Source organism: Vanacampus margaritifer, chromosome 17, assembly GCF_051991255.1.
Source record: "Vanacampus margaritifer isolate UIUO_Vmar chromosome 17, RoL_Vmar_1.0, whole genome shotgun sequence".
Classification (NCBI taxonomy): domain Eukaryota; kingdom Metazoa; phylum Chordata; class Actinopteri; order Syngnathiformes; family Syngnathidae; genus Vanacampus; species Vanacampus margaritifer.
This window is the reverse complement of record NC_135448.1, coordinates 12,387,336-12,408,023: the sequence shown is the minus strand read 5'-3', so window position 1 is coordinate 12,408,023 and position 20,688 is coordinate 12,387,336. Positions and strand designations below refer to the sequence as shown.

At 40.2% G+C, this 20,688-nt stretch overlaps 4 protein-coding genes across 4 annotated transcripts; all 4 read right to left on the bottom strand.

Annotated features, from left to right (window-relative positions):
- Positions 1-871: 871 nt before the first annotated feature.
- On the bottom strand, positions 872-6,234 carry mtdha (metadherin a). The gene is made up of 10 exons (XM_077548639.1): positions 5,743-6,234; positions 5,241-5,348; positions 5,060-5,171; positions 4,799-4,954; positions 4,441-4,716; positions 4,287-4,352; positions 4,101-4,219; positions 3,927-4,025; positions 2,943-3,021; positions 872-2,868 (listed from the first exon to the last, which is right to left on the bottom strand). Exons 1-10 carry the CDS (start codon positions 6,124-6,126, stop codon positions 2,783-2,785), a joined length of 1,485 nt encoding a protein of 494 aa, XP_077404765.1. The 5' UTR covers positions 6,127-6,234; the 3' UTR covers positions 872-2,782.
- A 962-nt stretch (positions 6,235-7,196) lies between these two features.
- Positions 7,197-12,666, bottom strand: rrm2b (ribonucleotide reductase M2 b). Its single transcript, XM_077548640.1, has 9 exons — positions 12,474-12,666; positions 11,744-11,893; positions 11,556-11,672; positions 10,281-10,414; positions 9,848-9,942; positions 8,516-8,649; positions 8,320-8,424; positions 8,122-8,235; positions 7,197-7,664 (listed from the first exon to the last, which is right to left on the bottom strand). The coding sequence occupies exons 1-9, from the start codon at positions 12,540-12,542 to the stop codon at positions 7,512-7,514; spliced, it is 1,071 nt and encodes a 356-aa protein (XP_077404766.1). The 5' UTR covers positions 12,543-12,666; the 3' UTR covers positions 7,197-7,511.
- Positions 12,667-13,213: 547 nt separating this feature from the next.
- LOC144037765 (nuclear transport factor 2-like) lies at positions 13,214-15,241 on the bottom strand. Its single transcript, XM_077549522.1, has 5 exons — positions 15,073-15,241; positions 14,194-14,314; positions 14,046-14,117; positions 13,845-13,943; positions 13,214-13,486 (listed from the first exon to the last, which is right to left on the bottom strand). Exons 2-5 carry the CDS (start codon positions 14,296-14,298, stop codon positions 13,361-13,363), a joined length of 402 nt encoding a protein of 133 aa, XP_077405648.1. The 5' UTR covers positions 14,299-14,314; positions 15,073-15,241; the 3' UTR covers positions 13,214-13,360.
- A 678-nt stretch (positions 15,242-15,919) lies between these two features.
- Positions 15,920-20,042, bottom strand: bloc1s4 (biogenesis of lysosomal organelles complex-1, subunit 4, cappuccino). The gene is made up of 5 exons (XM_077549521.1): positions 19,597-20,042; positions 18,284-18,355; positions 18,112-18,213; positions 17,228-17,362; positions 15,920-16,634 (listed from the first exon to the last, which is right to left on the bottom strand). The coding sequence occupies exons 1-5, from the start codon at positions 19,912-19,914 to the stop codon at positions 16,527-16,529; spliced, it is 735 nt and encodes a 244-aa protein (XP_077405647.1). The 5' UTR covers positions 19,915-20,042; the 3' UTR covers positions 15,920-16,526.
- Between the last annotated feature and the right edge of the window lie 646 nt (positions 20,043-20,688).

The window sequence follows — 20,688 nt, the reverse complement described above, 5'->3', positions numbered from 1 at the left end:
CAGCATATACACAAAAAGAGAGCGAGCGAGGGGCTATATGCGTACAGAAAGGGGCCGAGTTGACACATATTGAGCACATTTGTGATTTATGGCGCATAAAACAAGATGAATAAATCAAAGAATGTATGTACGTCGTATTTCGCTTCATGGAAATATGTTTTGGTTGACACGCTCAATGGTTGGCTTTATTGGGCCTCTGCTGCTCTCTAGCGGTGACAACAGGAAGCTCACGCAAACACTACCACCAGTTTAAAAAGTACAATATTAATTTTTTATTAAATCTGTTTATTGTTAGTGACCAAATGAAAATAAAATCACTGTCATTTTTATTAGTATAGCATTAACCGCAATATGAAATGGGATCACAAAATAGCGTGCAAAGTGCATTAAGAGAGGGTAAAATAGTATTAGCACCACTGTAGATAGGAAGGCGTTTAGCTAGCTAGCAATGCTAGGCTAATTCGGGTTGTGTGCCAAAGGAGGACTACAATATGACACAAGGGCATAAAAGCTGTAGTCTTTTATCAAATGATAAATGTCGGTATAAGCAGGAAGTCATCGCATGACAAAGAAACAATGGGCAGAAGTTTGACCGCAAACATCACAAGAGAAGAAATCAGAGAAAGACCAGCGCCACGTGGAAGGAAAGTACCATTTGGAATGGACCGAATGAAGAAGAGCCAAAATTGCAAAGACTCACGATCAGCTGGTGATTGATCAAAGTCGGTCTGAAGTTACCTCAGAGTAATGTCACAGAAACACGTGTGAAAAAAATATTCATCCTTGGCTCTTTTTTTATACACTGGTAAAAGTAAATAAAGTAAAGTTAACAGAATTTTCAAATACAAAAAAATTCATGAACATCCAAGTGTAAAATCAAACAATTTATTTGTACTTTTTTTTTTTTATACATACAAACATCATTTGCATCACCTGAATTAACAAAGTCATTTCTTCCAGACAAGTTATTAAATTATACAAATACAAGGATTCAAACATCAGTAAAAACGCAGCCCCCGCCACTGCCTATTGACATTTATTTTCAATCTAGTTTGTGATTTATTTTTTGTGTTCATTAATTTAAAAAAAATCTATTCTACACACTGGATGGCCAAACAGCTGCTGATGTTTTCGATTCACAAGTCTTCCTATTCATATTCTTATTTTTCAAAGTCATGCAAGACTCAGTTGACATCAAAACTTACAATTGGAAGGAAACCACTGAAAAAAAAAAAAAAAAAAACAGGTCGCCGGTGCACTGTTATATACAACTAACGACAGATTAAGGCAACGGAAACAAATTCCCGCGGTTGGTTTTACATGTTCCAATTAAAGCTGCTCGCGCTCTACATTCACAAAAAAATAATCACTTGGAAAAAAAAAAATGATATCCTCGCAAAAGGCTTGAGTGAGCGTCCTTTTGACCATAGCGGCAGCCAGTTCAGGTTAATCACAATGGCTTTGTTGTTACGGATGATCAGCATTCAAATTTAGGAGCAGAAACACATACATACAAACGTGAGATAATAAATAAAAGATACAATACTTGATGGCGCTTCATGAGGTAATCCCACTTTGCACTCACTCAGTTATATTACAGTCCATTTTAAATATTAATTTCAAAATGTCTTTTTACAGTGCCCCCTTGTGACTACATTTTTACATTACGCCGTCCCCTCGTGGTTCTTCGTTTTACTTTCATCTTTTTGAATTCAAATGTTTTCCCCTCACACTACAATGACATGGTAGTGATTGATTAAATCTGAATTTTTGTTCATTGCCCCTAGTGGTTCTTTATTTAACTCTTTGACTGCCCAAAACGTTAAATAACGTTTAGTAAAATCCTAGGGAGGAGTGCCAAAGACGTTAAAAGACGTTTGTTTCAAAATAGAGGCGAAACTAACCATTTTCTATTGTTGATTACTGAAAAACAGAATAAGGTAGAAACAAACTTTTTTTTTCTGATGAAAGATGAGAGTCCAATCTTTCATTTGGTAGGATGTGTGTTTCCATAGTCCAAACACATAATATTCTGTGGACCTTGAAAGATCAGTCAAAATGCTTAAATCGGCTGGCACCCACGGCATCCCTTTTCTGAAAACGTCTGGCAGTCAAACAGTTAAATGTATTTATTTATTGAGTTTAAATTAATTTAAAATTGCATTTAATTAATTACCACATGAAATTACCTCATAGTGGCTCTTAAGTGATTTTAAAATAGTTTTTAAATTAAACTGTAAAATATAAAAATTATTAACATTTTGAATGATAACTTTAAAATTACATTTCAATTTTTAAACCTAAAAAAATTCCCATTACTGTCCCTTGGTGGATTTTAAATGAGTTTTAACTGCATTTATTTGACATTTAATAATCCCTCGAAGAAAATTCAATTGACTTCACTGAACATGGCGTCCTTCAATACTAGTCAAGTCACCAAAAAGTCAACATTACAGCTTTTTTTTTTTCTACAAGGACAGCAGGGAAGTCAATCAAAGTGTAAACAAACAAGTGCAAAACCGAAATATTCTCAATAAATGACAAAAAATACATGAGAAGTCCAGTGTGCAGCAAAAATAGTGCAAATTAGACGCAAGTCCGCAGAACCTCCCGCTCGCCACATTCCATCACCTCACGTTACGACATCACGCAAGTGGTCTTCTTATCATGATCAATAATTGGATAAAAACCGTATTCCAGAAAGAAGCTGCTCATTATTGCATAACGACAAATCCCACAATCATTTGCATAAAAAGGTTGAAAAAAGGTGCTGTCGTGACCTTCAGGTTTCCCTCCTGACCTTTTTCTTGTCTTTTTTTGCCGTCTCTGCCGCTGTCGTCGTCGCCGCCGCGTTCTGCTCAGGTCGCTCTGCCAAACACAAAATGGACGCTTCAACACACTATTTGCTCATGTTTAGTTTGAGGAGAAAAATTCAGACTTACTCCGGGATGATGAGGATATGCTTGGCTTTTTGGAGGCAGCCGCGGGAACATCTTCAGGTTTGGGTACCAAGTTTACCGCCTAATATCAGTCAACCAGAAATAACACTTTCAATTAAAGAGACAGATGCTCGTTTTCTACCGTTTTGCGGTTATTTAAAGAGACAGTAACACATTTCGCTCCCTACAAAGAGATATTAACACATTTTTTTAAATCCAACAGTTATTAACATTGTAGTCTTGCCAAAGCACTCCCAGATGTGTATGGAAACGTGAGCATCAAACCTAGCATCTCCGGATTGACAAAAGGTAAAAAAAAAAAAATTCAGTTAGAACAAACCTCATTGAGTAACACGTAAAATGAAAGACCCTGAAGTGAACTTTCCGGATATTAGGGGTGGGAATCTTTGAATGTCTCATGATGCGATTCAGATTTTTGGGTCTGCGATTCAATTCAGAATCGATTTTCGATTAAGAACGATTTTTGATTCAAAATGATTTGATTGACAATGATTCTTGCTTCAACCTATAGATGTGCAAGGAATTGTAATGATCTACTCCAGTCTGACTCGCTAATGCTAATTAGCGCGCTACTCGCGGCACTTTTATCACTCAAAAGAACGGCTCCACGCTGAACCCCAAACTTTTATTGGAATAACTTGATCGTGACTTTTTCCTTCTACTCTCTAATGTGGCTACAACTTAACAGTTGTTATTAGAGCGCGTGAAACCACACTGCCTCTCAGTGGCCAAACCGGGTACAACATGATCAGCGCTCCAAATAAAGGCACACACAGATAAAGGCAAGACAGTATAAAATAATGTGAATAAAATCAATTTTGGGACCTTTAAAATCGATTCTGAATCGTACTAAATGAGAATCGCGACTCTTATGGGAATCGATTTTTTGGCACACCCCTACCAGATATGCAAATAATTTGTCAAAATGATCTCATATGATGACGTAATAGCCAAAACATGTCTTGCCTGAGCCTCCTCTTCGCTTGTCTTCTTCTTTTTCCTCTTCTTCTTAGACTTTGCGGCACCCCCTGCTGGATCAACGCCGTCTTTCTCGCCCTCCGACACCTACAACACCACCGGCGTTTTATTTTCTTCTAATCTAATCTGGCACGGCAACATAAAGATTTTGAAGAGTCAAACCTTGTTGGGCAGGGTCCGCTCCTTCAGCTGAGTCATCGGCCTCGTCACCACCGGGGGCTCCTCGTAGTTGCCCCAGTGTTCCGCGGGGGCGTTCCAGTCGGAGCTTGGGTCCACGCCGTCTGCGGCAGACACACGTAAAAGACCGTGCAACGGTCAAGTGACGAGGACGGGGTCGAACGCACTCACTCGTACTGCACCATTCGCCATCAGCGTGACTCGTCCACTGCAGCGCCGCGGACTTGGACGGAGGCTCTGGTGGAGACAAGTCGAACCGAACGTGAAGGAACGCGGTCGGGCCCTGAGACAGGACATGCGACGAGGCGTCGAACGTTTATCCTACCCGCCGCCGCCGCGTTCGGTCGCAGCATGGACAAGGAGACCGGGTTGAGGTCCGGTTTTGTGTTGGCCACCCAAGTCTGAGCGCCCCCTTGTGAGTCCTGGGTCCAGGAGCGGGGCTCGGCTCGGGCGCGGTAGTGGGAACCCCACTTGGTCGTGTCGGTGGAACCCATCTGGGTCGGCGGAATCGAGGCGGTGAAGTCAGTCCAACCTCCGCTGGTGACGCCGTCAACTCCTTGGCTGGGAGACGTTTTGGTGGTTGACCTTGAGTTGTGAGACTCTAAAATAAAAAAAGTACAAAGTGGAGTTAGATATGACTTCATTCGGTACACGTGCTTTGACATTCCTTAACTCGACCATACCGTTAGCTCCTCTGTTTTTCTTCTTCACGTTGCCGGTAGACTCCACGTGGCTCTTGGCAGGATGCGTCCCTTCCGGACCACTGTAGGACTCGGGGTCCTTGTCCTTCCGTCGCTGCTGCTTCTTCTCGCGGTTACTGACTTTGGTCTCCCACGCGCCTAGAAACCAAGAAACACACACCATCTCGTACCTTGATATCATCTTTACGACATGTGGTAAGATGCTTCCGTTTTAGTTAACGACACATCGTTGGTGGCGCTTACCTTCGTCAGGTTCTTTCCCATCATGCGTGATCACATACTGTACCGGTTTGACACTCGTCTTGCTTTTCTTCTTGTCATTTTTCACTAGCACAGGGGGCTGCGCTTCAGGCGCCTGTCAACAAGCACACAAACAAAAGCATAATCAGATTTATGTGCCAAAAGAAAGTGACGGCCAACATACCTTCCGGGTTTTAATGGATGGCGGGCGCAGCTTGGAAAGCACCTCGGGGACTTTGACTTCCCGTTGCACAACTACAGCAGCAGCAGGCTGTCCATTGGGCTGAGGTTTCTGTTGAAAGATGACAAACATGTTACAAAATGTCTTTGCAATGTTTAGAGTTCAAATTTAAGTCATTTAGTGGTTATAGTTGGCAGGGGTGTTCAACTGCACAGCATCGTAGAGCTGATAATGTATTACAGTATCAATAAATCACTTACACATTTTCTAGTCAAATTATTTATGAGTAAGCTATTAATGTAAAAAGGCAGTACAAGTGTGTTTTTAGTGAGTTTGGAAATCGAAAATGAACAAGTTTGAACGTGACACGTCATTAAATGATTAGCCTTGCCTATTGAATTATGACAAAATGGCGTCCTTGTATTGTTTCGAATCAACCAACTTAATTCGATTTAGCTAAAACAAGCTAACCGACGCTCGCCTCTAACAAATTCAAACGTCAAACCTTCTCCCCCACTTTCTTGGCGTTTTTTTTCTTCGTCTCTTCCGGCTTAATCGTCTTGTTCGCCGGGGTCTTGGCGACGGGCGGCCCGCCGCCGCTGCTGCTGCTGGAGGTGACCACCGAGATGCTTCGCTTTTTCCTGCTGCCACTACCGCCACCGTAGAAGGCGGCCCAGGAGACGGCGAGCAGGAGCAGCGCGCCGACGGCGGCCGTCGTCGTCAGCATGAGCCAGGTCGGGTACAGCTCGGGCTGCAGACCCAAGTCCAAGCCCAAGTGGCTGCGGACATACGCTTGGCCGGAGGACAACAGGTCCTTCAGACGGCCAGAAAGGAGCTCAGCTTCCTCCAGCGCAAAGCCTCGCCAGTCTCCTCCAGCCATGGTGGGCATCGAATGAAGCGGAGGACCGGAGCGGCTAGCGGTTAGCTAGTTAGCGGCTAGCTGTTAGCAGCTGCATGCTAACGGAGAGATGACGTCAGGTCTCCGGTTGCTTCTGTTTCTTCTTTTGTGGTATTTTTACTATCTTAATGTTACTTTACCGCCACCGTCTGCACTGGAATGTTGACTGAGGGAAGGTGCACAAATAAATAAGTCGGGGAAAAACAACAACCCATGACGTATAAATTATACCGCACTGTGAAATTAAGAAATCACGACATTTCGTCAAACCCTTATTCAAAGCGCCTAAACATGCTGTATGTGTACAATAAGTAAAAAATATATACATGTATTTGTTTTATTATTAATTACTAATGAAAATAACTAAATATATTTTAAATTGGGTAGTCAGCATCAGATTCCTTCTCTATAGCAGAATTTATATGTTCACATTATTAGAGGGCATTGAAAAAAATAGGATTCATGAAAGAAAATAAGACCAAAAGTTGATTTGTTTAATAAAAAAAAAAAGGTCACAACTTGTGAAACATGTATTACATAATTATTAAAAAAAAAACACTACCATTTTTCATATATATGAATATGAAAGGTTGTGGTCAGTGTCAATATTTATATATATATATATATATATATATATATTTTTTTTTTTAAATGCAAGTATATATAAATCCTGTATCCTAATAATTATATGATTATGCGTTTCTGGTTATCCATGTATATGACATTCATCCATGTATATGACAATTTCTCAACAAAACTCCAATAAATTCAAAATATTTGAGTAAATGAAATAAATAAATCAATTAAATAGATGACCACAATGCATCGCACTAGAAAAGTAACTACAAAAAGTATCATCATGGAATGTGATTTATTTAATTAAAATGTCTAGCAGCTTGTGAAATGGATATTAAAAAGTATATATAACATAACTAATGTAGCATATGATTAAGGAAAATATATTCACATATTTAAGACAAGGCTGTTCTATATTAACTGTTATACTGTAATAATTTATATAATAAAATTGCTACAGAGTCAATTGAAGCACAAGGCATGGGTTTTGTTTTACAAAATATTATTTAATTTTCTCTCCAATATGAAGACATGCTAAAACAATAGAAGCCATAAAATATTTTCTATGGGTACAAAACCCCCAAACTATTATTATATTTTAAAGTAAGGTCTTGGCGTCAAGAAAGAGTGTTTAGCATATCTGCTTCCGAGTTTTACGGTCGGGGTTTGAAACCAGAATATTGTGGATGAATTTTACTGCATGACATTACTGACTACAAGATGCAAATGTTTTTTGTTTTTTTTTGGTATTTGCAAGCCTGAAAGAGTGAATAAAATAAATAAATAAAATAGTTGTAACTTCAGAAGTCGGCGTCCAGAGTGAACTCGCAGTCCATCATACTAGACATGACTCCGAACCTCTGGTACTCGGCCACTCGCTTCTCGAAGAAATTGGTCTTCCCCTCCAGCGAAATGGACTCCATGAAGTCAAACGGGTTCTCGGACAAGTAAACCTTCAAAAAAAAAAAAAAGATTCACATCTAGAAGCTCATTTATGCTCATAAACGTTCATCGAATATCGTTATTTGTTGATCACACTGAGCCCATTTGAATTCTGTTGCGAACCAAAACAGCAGCATCTACTGAGTCATGTAAAAGAGTATGTGTTGGGTCACACACAAAAAAGTCAAAAAGTCACAGACGTTCAACTCTAGCCATAAGATTAGTTTTTATTTTAAAGACATTTCATACCATTTACATCCAACCGATAATCAATAATAATAATACATTTTTTCAGAACGTACTTGTAATTATTTGCTCTAGAAAAATGGAGACAATTTTCCAGTAATCATTGATAGCTTATTAAGACATGAATATACTGGTCTGGTCAATTTGAGACAAATTGGGGCGAACGTGGCTCCTGAAACTAAAATAAATTTGACACACCTGGCCTAAATAATGACCATTTACCTTGTTTAGTCCCAGGTCGGTGAGGAGACGGTCGGCCACAAACTGGATGTACTGCTTCATTAGGGAAGAGTTGATTCCAATCAGATCCACCGGTAAGGCCTCGGTCAGAAACTCCTGACTCGGCAAAACCAAGCAATATTATTATTGATGATTCTTTATTAGCATGGAGGGGGGAAAAAAACGTTGAAATTGGCCGACCTGCTCGATGCTAACAGCCTTGATGATGATGTCCTTCACCCGGTCCTCAGAGGGCTTCTTCACCAGGTAGCTGTACAGCAGACAGGCAAAATTGCAGTGCAGTCCCTAAAGAAGATGTGACAAGATGTACAACTTCTACGTTAGCTGCCAAACGCTTGTCACTTGTAACTTTTGTTTGCCAGCAAAGGACTTGGACCTCGTCCCGGCTGATGAGCTCGTTGGAGTAGGTGAGGCCGGGCATGAGGCCTCTTTTCTTCAACCAGTAGATGGCGGCGAAGGAGCCGGAGAAGAAGATGCCCTCAACTGCCACAAAGGCCACAATTCGCTCGGCTGCCGGCACAAAAGACACACGTTCGGTATCTTTAATTAACTGTGGCGCGGGGTCAAGAAAAACAAACAAACACTTTGTAACTGTATTGAATATAATTTTCAAGCACATGTACTTTTCTTGATTATTTTAAAACAACAAATATTGTTGCAGTTTAAACTTAGTACAGGTAGTCAGTCCTCTAGTTATGAACATTCAACTTGCGAACGTTTTGCAGATATAAACAAAGGCTGAATGATGTCCATAAATCCATAAATTTTTAATTGCGCGCTACATCATACATTATGGTACAGTACTGTACTGTAGTTCCCCTTTCTACTACAACCCCGCTGAGCAGCACCACGACATTTGCGCAAATAATCAACCTCACTCTCCGGTGATGCAAGGCGCACGCACTCAGCAATTATTGAAAATAAATGTAATTTTTAAAAAAAATATATATAATAATAATAAAATGTATTTTTTGATTTAATTTATGTACTATATAGACAGTTTATAATGTATATAATTTGTTAAAAAAAATGTTTTTTATTATTTTTATTTTTTTAATAATTTCATAAAATTTAATTTACTTTAGATTCGATTTAAAGACAAATTTGACTTACAAACAACCTCTCGGAACCCCATGTGCTCATAAGTTGAGAACTACCTGTATATTATGCATGCCTGTATTATGCTGCCACCTGGTGGCCAAGGTACGCACACCAGTACCAGGCACAATGTCAATAAAAGCATGAAATTGTGATACAAAAACTGTTTAATTATTTATATTCTATGAAATTATTGCAGCATTTGTGGTGTTGTGGATTAATGACATTTCCATTCATTTCAATGGGGGGGACAAATAGAGTCAGTGCTACAGAACAGAATTTTTTTCTCTTCTCAGTACAAACACAATAAAAGTTAATAAAAGAAGCTGTAGCTATTTTGTTTACAGTTATTTCTTGAGCTAAATTATTCACACACGTATATCGACGCCTAGCTTAAGTCTTTTTGTCTGTCAATTTTTTCAGGAAATACAAGAAAATCTAACCATTTGCATCATTCGGGGGTGATTTAGGCAAAAAAAACAAAACAAAGACAAAAAATATATATTTTAAGAGGATGACGATATAATGGGCAGTATTTTTTGTTTGTTTACTTTTGTGCTTAAGTACATTTCACAGTCTTTAAAAAATAGTACTTGATGCCGTTGCTCACCAAAGGTGGACTGGCTGTCATTTATCCACTGGAGCGCCCAGTCGGCCTTGCGCCTGACGCACGGCAACGTTTGAATGGCGTTGAAGAGATAGTCCCTGGAAATAGAACAGACAGTAAACAAATGGAGCTTTACCAAATTACTCCACCAGGTTCCAGTTTCTGCTCTGTGGTTATTATGGCACTTTTCGTTTTTTTTTATACTTTATTGTGTGACTCCACCACAGTATGGTGGTTAACTTATTGTTTAACATTTGTCTGACAGTTTAAAAAAGTCGCTCAGGTGCTGCAACCACAAAACAGTCAGTAAAGCGGTATGGGAGCATTTATCGTGTTTTCAAACAGGTGCACGGCTAAAAATGGTTCCTTCCCCTGAGCTACCGTTGATGTTGTTTTGTGTTGGATGAAGAAAAACAATAAAAGGCAAGTATGGGACCTTTCCTTGAGGTCCCGTATGTAGGTGTTGATGAGCATGCTGTACATCTCCGAGTGCACCGACTCCATCAGGATCTGGAAGCTGTAGAAGGAGCGCACCTCGGGGACCTGGACCTCCTGACAGAACCTCTGCACCTGGTTTCGACACACAACATTAGTATAGCGGAGGTGTCCAATGCAGGTCCAAAAAGCAAAAACCCTGACGAAGTTTGGCTTTTGACACGTGTGCCCAGCTAGAGCTCGTTTGCCTGCCGGTTGGGCACCTTTGGCCAAAGCCAAACTTTGGCAGGGTTTTGACTTTCTGGACCTAACATCTCTGAATGCGAGTGACTTTTGTCCCATGTCTGATTTTTATGTATTTATTGTTTTGACTTGCTCAATAAAACTTAAGATATGGACCGGTACAAACGTCAAAAATTAATTTGAACTATTTATATTAGTTTAACATCCCACCCCCCCCACCCCCAGAAAACCTAGAAAAAAATTGTTGTTCATTTAGAACAGATATAAAATTTGTTATTAATTGTGAGTTAACTAGTGAAGTCATGCGATTAATTACAATTAAAAATTGTAGTCGCCTGACTAGATGATTGTTAAAAATTAGGGGCGTCAGGCGATTACATTTTTTTATCGTTAATTAATCGCAAGACTTCCAATAGTTAACTCAACGATTAATCACACATTTTATATCTGTTCTAAATGTACAATGAAAAAAGTCTAGGTTTTCATACTCTTGTTAACAAAAGTAGAAAAAAAAAGTTAAACTAATAGAAATGGTTCAAATGATTTTTTTGACGTTTATAACCGTCAATGGCGGTAAATGAGTTCAACTCTCTCATGAAATCGAGACAGTTGGAGGAAGCGAAAAGGAGCAAGTCATTCGATGGGCCAACTTCTAATCCCGCTTTCTCTTCCTCCCCTTTTTTTCGGCTTGATGCCAGCAGAGTTGCGTTGAAGCCAGCCTATAACTTTCTGATCGCTTTCGGGCACCTTATATGAGACTGTGTTATCGTGACTGGGCGATTTTGCAGTACTTCATTTATATTCATTTTTAAAAAATACACTTATCTTAAAATAACATTATTAATAAGCATGCTAATGTAAAACTGTTTCTTTCAGTCATTTGAGCCCCAGGAATGTTCTTGTATGCGCCATTCCTAATCATTTAACTCATTCCCTACTTACTTCTACAATTTATCTCTATTACAGTATAGGGGATTCCCTCCCCTGACGGCATCTATTTGAGTGAGCGTTCATTCCTCCACCTTAATCTCACCAGGTTCTCATTCACAATGCCATCACTGGCCGCGAAGAAGGCCAGGACGTGCGAGATGAAATGCTTCTCCTCGGGTTTGAGCCGGTCCCAATGCGCCAGGTCTTTGGAAAGATCCACCTGAAAGATGCCAAGTGTTTTATACGTTGTGTTATAGTAGTTGTGGGCGCCAACGTAGAAAAGACGAGCACCTCTTCCACTGTCCAGAAGGACGCCTGGGCCTGCTTGTACATCTTCCATACTTCGGGGTACTGGATGGGGAAGATGACAAAGCGTCTGGGGTTCTCTCGGAGAAGAGGCTCGTCCTCCTGACAGTCTAAGGCTTTGTCTTTTACACCGTTCTATGCATAAATAGAATTTAAAAAATACACTTTCACAACGTTTATGATGGTGGTAGCAAAATATGTTAATTTTGTTGTTATTGTAAGTGTTAAAAGGAATGTATTGCAGAGTGATGACGTAAGAGGAGGACGACAAGGGCGCTGTATTGATCTTGCCCAATAAAGCATTTCCAACAGCATAATTTCAATGTAAAATCTCAACTTTATGAGGGATAAAATAAGACGCAAAAGCCTTATGGTGACACTAACAAATTTATGGTTCACATTTTCATGCAAATGTTTTTATCATGTTAAATCAACTAATATTAGAACAAATATTAATTATTATCAATATTTAATACGAACTGGTGCTTTAGTATTACTACTAGACAACAGTGCAAAAGGACAAGAATAAACGGACACATTGCAGCTAACTTGAGTAACAAACGTAGACATTTGAAGTTGCTAAACCAGTGCATTATTTTTTATTGTTTGAACCGGAATTTAGACACCGGCGTTCGTCTTTTCCCCAGTGCGCCACTCACTAGCTAGCGTTAGCATGCTAGGCTAATCAAGACGTAAATGACTTTCATTGTCTTACCGGTTTTCCGCCAAGGTCGTCACTCAAGCGATCCATGTCTTGAGAGCTTCTACCCGGCGTCGGTGTCATTCCGTCCGTCTAGAGACGACGCTGTAGTTTCTTGAAGGTTATTATTATGCCATTTAAAGGGACGCCTTCTGTTCTGACTGAGGTAAGTGGCGAGGACACTGGCGCCCCTTGGTGGAAAGTCTTCGCATTGCGTGTCGCGGCTGGACACAACATTAGGTACACCACAAAACTCCGTTTCCAACCTGGATTTCACTTCAGACAAGATTCCGCAGGTCAAACCGAGTTGACCCGTTTTAAAGCCATCAGCCAAAGATAACCTTTAAAACAAAAATATCCATCCAGAATACGTACCCTACAGCTTATCCTGAGAGTCACCCTGATTCATTAACATCTATGCCAAAGAAACATAACAGGAGAGTTTATTGTATTTAAAAAAAAATTATGCACTGTATTTTCTACTCCATATTAAATTGCAATATATTTTTAGAATATCATGGTGTTTGGCTTGCCCAGTGAATCCTGTCAAACACTGGTCACATAGTCTTGAAGGAATGACATAGGTACAATCAATTATACATTTGTAAATATAGTTGAGATAAAGCCAGTTGTACAAGTTCTTCCAAAACTAAAATAGTCAAAAGTTTTTTGGGGCTCTTTTTGGTTGAGAAACCATGCTGCAAATGTCACAATTTTAATGTAATATTCGAACAAATGAACAAAGACACATGTGATTTCAGTAGTGAGATTTTTTTCTGTTTTTTTTTTAATTTATTTATTTATTTACTCTTGGTGAAAACTAAAACATGACATACAAGGAGGACAAAGATGAAAAATTGGGCGTGCGGGTGGGAAACTGAAGTACTCGTTTGAAGTCTTGGCTACTGAGACTCCACAGGTATGTTATGTATACCCAAGCGGAACACGTCATTCGTGCACACCCAGTTGCAGTTCTGTGGCTTCAGCATGAACACTTGGTGGAAGGCCAAAGGCGGATCGTTGTCAGTCTGTTGGCAAACCAAAGAAATGTGAGAGGAAAAATTAAATCCTCCTCCGAATAGACACACCTTCAATTATTCTTTTCATAGACACTATTGTTCACGTTATTGTGCGTCATCCCCATATTGCAAATAAACACCTCACCCCAAATAAATGCTTCAGGGAACATTATGCACAGTCAAGTTGAATTGATGTCATGTTTTTGAATAAAGAGATGGACAGTAAATAAAAAATAAAACATCAAATTCATGAATTTTAATCACCAAAACATTAAATTATTCGTTAGTTGAAGCTATATCACTCCACACATCGATAAATTTTGCTCTAATATCCAGCCCCCCCAAGGATATACAGTATGTTGCTTACCTTTAACTGTCCAAAAACCATGATGAGGATGCTGTTGTCTATTGTGGGCTGGATATCTTGGTCTGTGACAATGTGTTTAATTTGCTGGAACGGCATACCCTGTGCGGTTCCAAACACAATCATGAATAGAAACTCAAAATCAAAAAGACATCTCCCATTTTTTTGTTTGAATTTAACTTTCATGATACAAGCAATACTTACAGTCAGTTTGCCGGCGATGGCTTCTCTCCCATGGAAGAGGGTTCCTTCCCATGTCAGAGTAGCACTTTCATCCTAAGAAACGACCAAAAATAAAGTTACACAATGAGTTACTGACAAACTGCAGGCAACACCAACGGAGCAAACTCACATAAAGGTTCACCAGTTCCATCCTGTTGGTGTGATCAAACTGGTTGTAGTACCACTGCACAAAACCTTCGCCAACTCTTTGACAGTCAATGTCACCCGCCTGCATGACTGACACCCTGGAACTGCAAAATGGAGGCACAGTTATTGTCACGGTTTACTGATGAAGTTTAATCAGTGAGGCGCAAATGCTTTTTATCTCCAACAAGTGAAAGGGATCCTATAGTCTTTGCTTTACCCAGTCTGGGTTGCTCAACTAAAACCAGCAATATGTTGCTGGCTCAGGTTCTGCAACTTTTCTTTTACATTCTTAATTAGAAGTTAACTAACGGTGACAGTTAACTGGCGGGAGTTCTCAAACCTCATGCTTTTGAATGTCTTTTCACCTAGATCTAACCTGGACTTCCTTTGTTTGTTCAGTTCCCCTTCAGGGGATCTCCAACTGGTGTCGCACAAGGCTACTTTTTAGTATTATTCAAGGTTTGCTTGACCATCATGGTTCTACCAAGTCTTTTTGATTGGCTGGCGACCAGTCCAGGGTCTACCCCGCCTCGCGAAGTCAGCTGGGACTCCAGCACACCCGCGACCCTCATAACGAATGGATAACTTGAAGAAGCATTATTCAAATTGAATGGATGTATATTGTTGCTGTCGTTAATCCTCAGTAAAAGACGTCTGATGAATTCAAGCTACTATTATTAAGTGACGCTAAAAACATGCCCAAACTCTTAGCACCAGATGCTAACTCATGCCTTGATGGCTGACAAGAGCTTCAACTTGACGTTTCTCCATTTTGCCACAAACTAACGCCAACAATACAACAAAATCGGTTAAATACCACAAGTATTATTCAAGAGTATCTTCTTAAACAAGCTGTACTCACAAGTTTTAAGCCACTTTATTCGACAGCCGGCCAGGCCTGCATGGAAGTGACGCGGGGAGGGCCGAGGCAAATGAGGGACCCCCGTTCACCTCTCAACCAGTGTCGTCACAAGCGTACTGGCCAATGGAAATGCGTAGAGGCCTCCACGAGCGCTTTGTTCGGCTCGCCGATTCGTCACACTCATGAGGTCACGTGATGTTCACAATGGATGTGATTGGGCGAATGTGTTCTTCCCCGCCAGCACGAGAGGAACCTGTTGGAAACGATAAAACTACATAGCCCATGATGCATTGCGTACTAAAGGACCAGAGTTTCGTGCTCGGTTCGAGATATCGCCTGTGTCCGAATTCACAAGGCTGGGTCCTCCGAAGGCCGAATTTGTCGGCTGCATGACGTCTCTCCCGTGCCTGGCGCACCTCGACAGCACGCACGGATTTATGACTGATTTACACATGAATGGATTGTCGGTCAATGCTCTACCGACAAGCAACATTGACAATCCATTCATATGCAAGTCCGTGCGTGCTGTAGAGTCGCGCCGGGAGTGACGTCATGCAGCCGATAAATTCGGTCTTCGGAGGACCCAGCCTTATGAATTTGGACACGAGCATCGTGTTCGATGTAAATTCATTCTTAAATTGTCAATAAAAGAGTAAGACTTTTATTTTTAGACTAACGGGAGCCTTTGCAGACGCTACCTTAGCAACAGCGTGGAAAACGAATGGTCTTCTGCACATGCACGAACCTCTTGCTAAAATCTGATTTTTATCGAGCCTGACTTCCGGTATTTTTTATTTACGCTTTCAACGTTTTCTTAAAGCGTCACGAGAAAGCCATACAAACATCATCACATCATACAAAACTTTAATAATTACTGTCAAAAATGTGATCAAAATAAACCTGCAACGTTTTATTTTTAGTAATAAGACGTTGTGATCATCGTGAGAAACAATGAGGGTGACGTCACACCCACCAGGTCCACTTCTCTGCCAAAAAGCTCAGGCACTGTTTCACTATAAAGCCAAACTTAACATAATTGTCACTGTGCTTTTTTAAATGACAAATATGCAGCCAGTAAGAAACAATAAGCTAGAAATACAATTAGTATTTTTAAATGGAAGACATGTAATACTTGAGGTCCATATTGCTCGCAGTGATTGAGTAGACTGATTGGAAATCGACTTACAACAGCATGCACTTGTTTTGTTTCTTTTACAAACACGACAAACTGTACATAAAAAAAAAGCTTCTTGTGTTGGAAGGTGCGTCAGGCTTGTTACAAAGCTAACAACCAGCGGAAAACAAGACCATTTAGGCACTTTTTAAAAAATAAAATCACATTATTATTATTTTGTTTTGCTACAGTTCAGTGTCACTTTACAGGCCTTCAGTAACTTTTTGGCTATTGCTTGGCTGTGGACGTTAGTGTTGGTCTTTATGCCAACTGCGTCTCGTCACTGCTCGGCCTGCTGCGATGTGACGATGTAGTCATCCGTGCAGAACACGCGAGGGATTTCTTGATGCTGCTGATGTGGCGCTGTTCTTCGTGGGCTGTTTGGTTTCTAGGACAGACCCAAAAGAAAAGATCTAAACTGAAGAACGTGTACAAAAAAATAATGACGTTAAAGGTGGTCTATAGCTGTAGTTACACAGTGGTACCTTGACTTCCGAATTCTCTTTTGTTCTGTGACCAAGTTTGTTACACATAATATAAAATAGATTTTCCCCACTGAAATGACATTAATCTGTTCAATTTTGAGCTGCATTAAATTATTTCAATAATTGTCTACTATTTTTTCATCTAAATTGTTGAATTGGATTAGAATTTTTTTCTTCTTCCATACATTGGGGCAACGAACAATTATTTAAAATCTTTTTATCAATTATTTTTTAATTAATCAATGAATCAGATATAAAAAAAAAACATTCATTTCCATCCCTTTATCCTTGTAGCACGACGATGCTGCCTCTTATTTGAATGACCTGAATGTTAGCTATCTGCCAAATTAAACCCTAGATGCCGAAGGAAGGCAGAATACAAACAACTACGTCAAAAAATGAAAACTGTCACCGTTCCGGAATAATATACACTAGCGGAAACACCACAAGCAAATGAAGTGTACGGTATTGATATTTACAGACGAGTAAGCCTCACATTTAAGAAGCCGGGCACGCTCATTGTGCGGAAGATCTTCTTGAAGGCGCCCGGTAGCGTGGCTAGTTCTCCCTCCGCCTGGGTCAACTGTTCCTCCATGGCGCCAACGTTGGCGCCCACCATTTTGACAAAGCCCTGTGGGAAAATGTCAATATTGGAACATTCGATTTAGGATTGATATGCAGTAACACAAACAACAACAAAAACAGGACAAACGCGCTGGTTCGCCTTGGACTTTTTTGGACCTTATTGTACATTTTAGTCATGCAAGTGTGAAAATGACTTAAGTTATTAATTAATGAATTACCACTTAACTGTTGCGCCTCTTGTTTTCAATAAAAATGTTAACAATTGCATGATTTAAAAACGACAAGACACCATCTACAAGTGTAAACAAGTGAAAGACTGCTAATGTTGAGATGTAAAAAAAAACAACACTTAAGCGAGTTGTGGCATTTTTGGGGGGGTAAATGTTCTGTGAAAAAAAAAAAAGTTACAATACTAAAAAAAAAAGCCCTAACTTGACACGTACTGTGATGTTGGACTCGTAGGATTCGACCGACTCCCACCAAGCAAACTGCTATCTAGCCTTAATGCTAATGCTAAGGCTAAATACTGTTTTAGCTAAAGTAAGCTAATTTGTCAACTATTTTTTTCCTGCTTGTCGTTACACGATGTTTGAATTGTGTAGGAATCGGAGGTTGTTTGTGATGGCCACTTTGTCATCGTATCATGTCTTTTGCCTCCAAATCCAAATTTTATTCCTCATTTTTGAACAATTACGGCGAATGGAACATTTATAACACAGCTAATATTGATTGTGTGGAGAGAAAAATATTGATATCAACAATTATTGATGAATACCAACAATGGCCATCACTTACCTCTAACTTGTCGATGCGTCTATAAAGTTGTCTCATTTCCTCAGACTTCTGCTGAATTTGAGGTAGGTTTTCGCTCACGATCTGTGACGTATCGCAACGTATCTGTGGACAAAAGTAGAAAAGATGGACATCACACATCTGTCACGTCCGACCTTGACTGCCTTTACCGTACCATATCCAGCATGCCGACAAACTCGTCCACTCTGGTCAGCATTTCTTCCAAGCTTTTTTCCAAGCACAGAATCTGGAGGAGGAATCGTTTCTGTCAGATAAGTGACAACATGTGCTTTGGCTGAAATTCAATAAATTAGGCTTGGGTTTTCTCCAGAAAGATGGGCAAAAACACACACACAGGAGGGCCTTTGTCTTCACTTCCTACATACAACCAGGGTATCTTTATACATGCTTGGCCATCACACACATGGACTTAGCATCGAAGATTGATTCATTCTATTCAGTGTATGTTTTATATTTAATACAGATTGCCAAAATTAACATGTCAAAAAATAAACAAATTTTATGTAAAACGTGGTTACTTAAGCTATAACTCCTTTTAGAAGCAGCTGTCTATTTAATGGACGTCACTTGGCGCATCATCCTCTAATTAGGAAAAAATGAAGACCTCCCCTCAAATAAATGTGCCCCCCCCCCCAAAATAAATAAATAAATAAAATAAGGAAACTTTTAACAGTTCTCTGTTGATAACTAGAACAGCAGCAGCTACAGAATTCCCATTTTAAACTCCAATTGATATACAGTAAAATGTAATACACTGTAATTTCGCAGTATTGGGCCTTTTTAACTAGAAAAAGCATCAATGTTTATCACTTGAATTCATTAAAGCGTTGCTAGGCAGAATTTATGGAGTTATACGTTTGTACTGTAAATTATTTATTTAAATTGTTGGATAAAAAGAGGTTACTATCACAAATTTACTAACTCTTTTAACTAGCCTAATATCCATTTTTATCCAGCAAAAAGGTGATGTTCATCACCTATATCAATTTCCCATGTTGTTAGGCAGAATTTGGAGGCCCTTTTTCTTTTGTTTTTATTAAATCTTGCAAGCTAGGCAGAAGTCGTAGTCCTTCAGCTAAATATCTTAATGCAGAAATATTTGGAACTTTTTTTTCTTCTGTAGACTTATGATATTCAGCCCTTTTAATCAAGTAAATTAAGCAAATGTCAATCACCAAAATTGTCTTCCGGTCACAGGATCTTTTGGCGGGCTACTTGTTGCTAGGCAGAAGTCGTCCCATCCTGCCTAGCAACAAGTGGCCCCTAAAAAGTGTCACGTGACCAGAAACAAATTCAGGTGATGCATTTGTCGAACTTTCTTTTACGCGTTAACATTTTATAAGGACCTACGCATTGTTTAGGTTAATATTTGAGAAACCGGAGTTTAAAGGAAGGTACAAGAGAAGCACTATAAATTAGTTGGCACTTTTTAAGCTAGCTAATTGGTTGTTTTTGTCGAATGTTCACCTCTTCCCCTGCTGATGCCCTCACGTAGGAGGAGTACGCGAGGGCTGTGTGGACCAGGTCCTCGTCGTGCCATTCCGGGCCGTGCTGGGCTGCCGCCGCCGCCGCCGCATCATGAAGGCTCGGACTGGGCGACGCGACGACGTTAGCCGCCGCGCCGAAGCTGGGGCTCTGCGACACGGTGCCGCTACTGAAGATGTCGCTCACCATCGACAGGCTGCTGGCGCTCTGCGACACGATGCCACTGTCCCGGCTGATTTCGGCGCTCGACTCCTCCAGAGGGGATAGGAGGCCCACCCTGTCCACGCGACGGTGGTCCATGTCGCCTGACTCACGGGAGGTGAGCTGCCTGCCAGCTGGTGTGGTGAGTGGACTCAGTGCCGCCAGAGGTACCGCAAAACTACAGCGGTGTTTAGCTAGTCAGCTGACAGGGTCACATGATTGGGAGGACGACGGCGAGCGCGAGGGTAACAACTGTCATACAAATTTCGCATTTCATTTACTTGTTAGCTAATCCTACCACTTGATGATAAAATATTAACTTTCGTCGCATTTTGTTTTAAATCCTCAGTTATCGTACAGGAGTAAAAACAATTAAGTACTGTCAAACTGAAACACACTTTGCAATATGTGAAACACAGTAATGATTAACATGTTTACACAAAACACTCAATGAATGTATAATGTAAAGGTGATTTGTGTTGCATTTTGCATTCGTTTACTGCGACAGCAAAAAAAGCCTAACGTTTAATGTTAATAGTTTGGCCTTTTCGATTAAAGGCATTGCAGTTACAATATTGCCTGGCAGATGGCAACCTTGATCGTTGCATGGCAAAGTGAAACTCTAGAGACAACAATAACACGGTATTTTATTGAGACGCTGGGATGGCGGTGCACTGGGGCTAGGGTGTGCTACAGCCCCACCAGAAATCTGTTTTGCCTTGGTTAAGCCCCTCCAGCATTTTATTTGATATTCTAAAATATTGAAAATGTATTTTCTCAGTCCCATTATGTATCGGTCAAGCCCTCTTTTGTCCCAGGAGACAAAAAAAAAGTTTTTGGGATCATAAATTCTATGGGAGATTAAAGTGCATG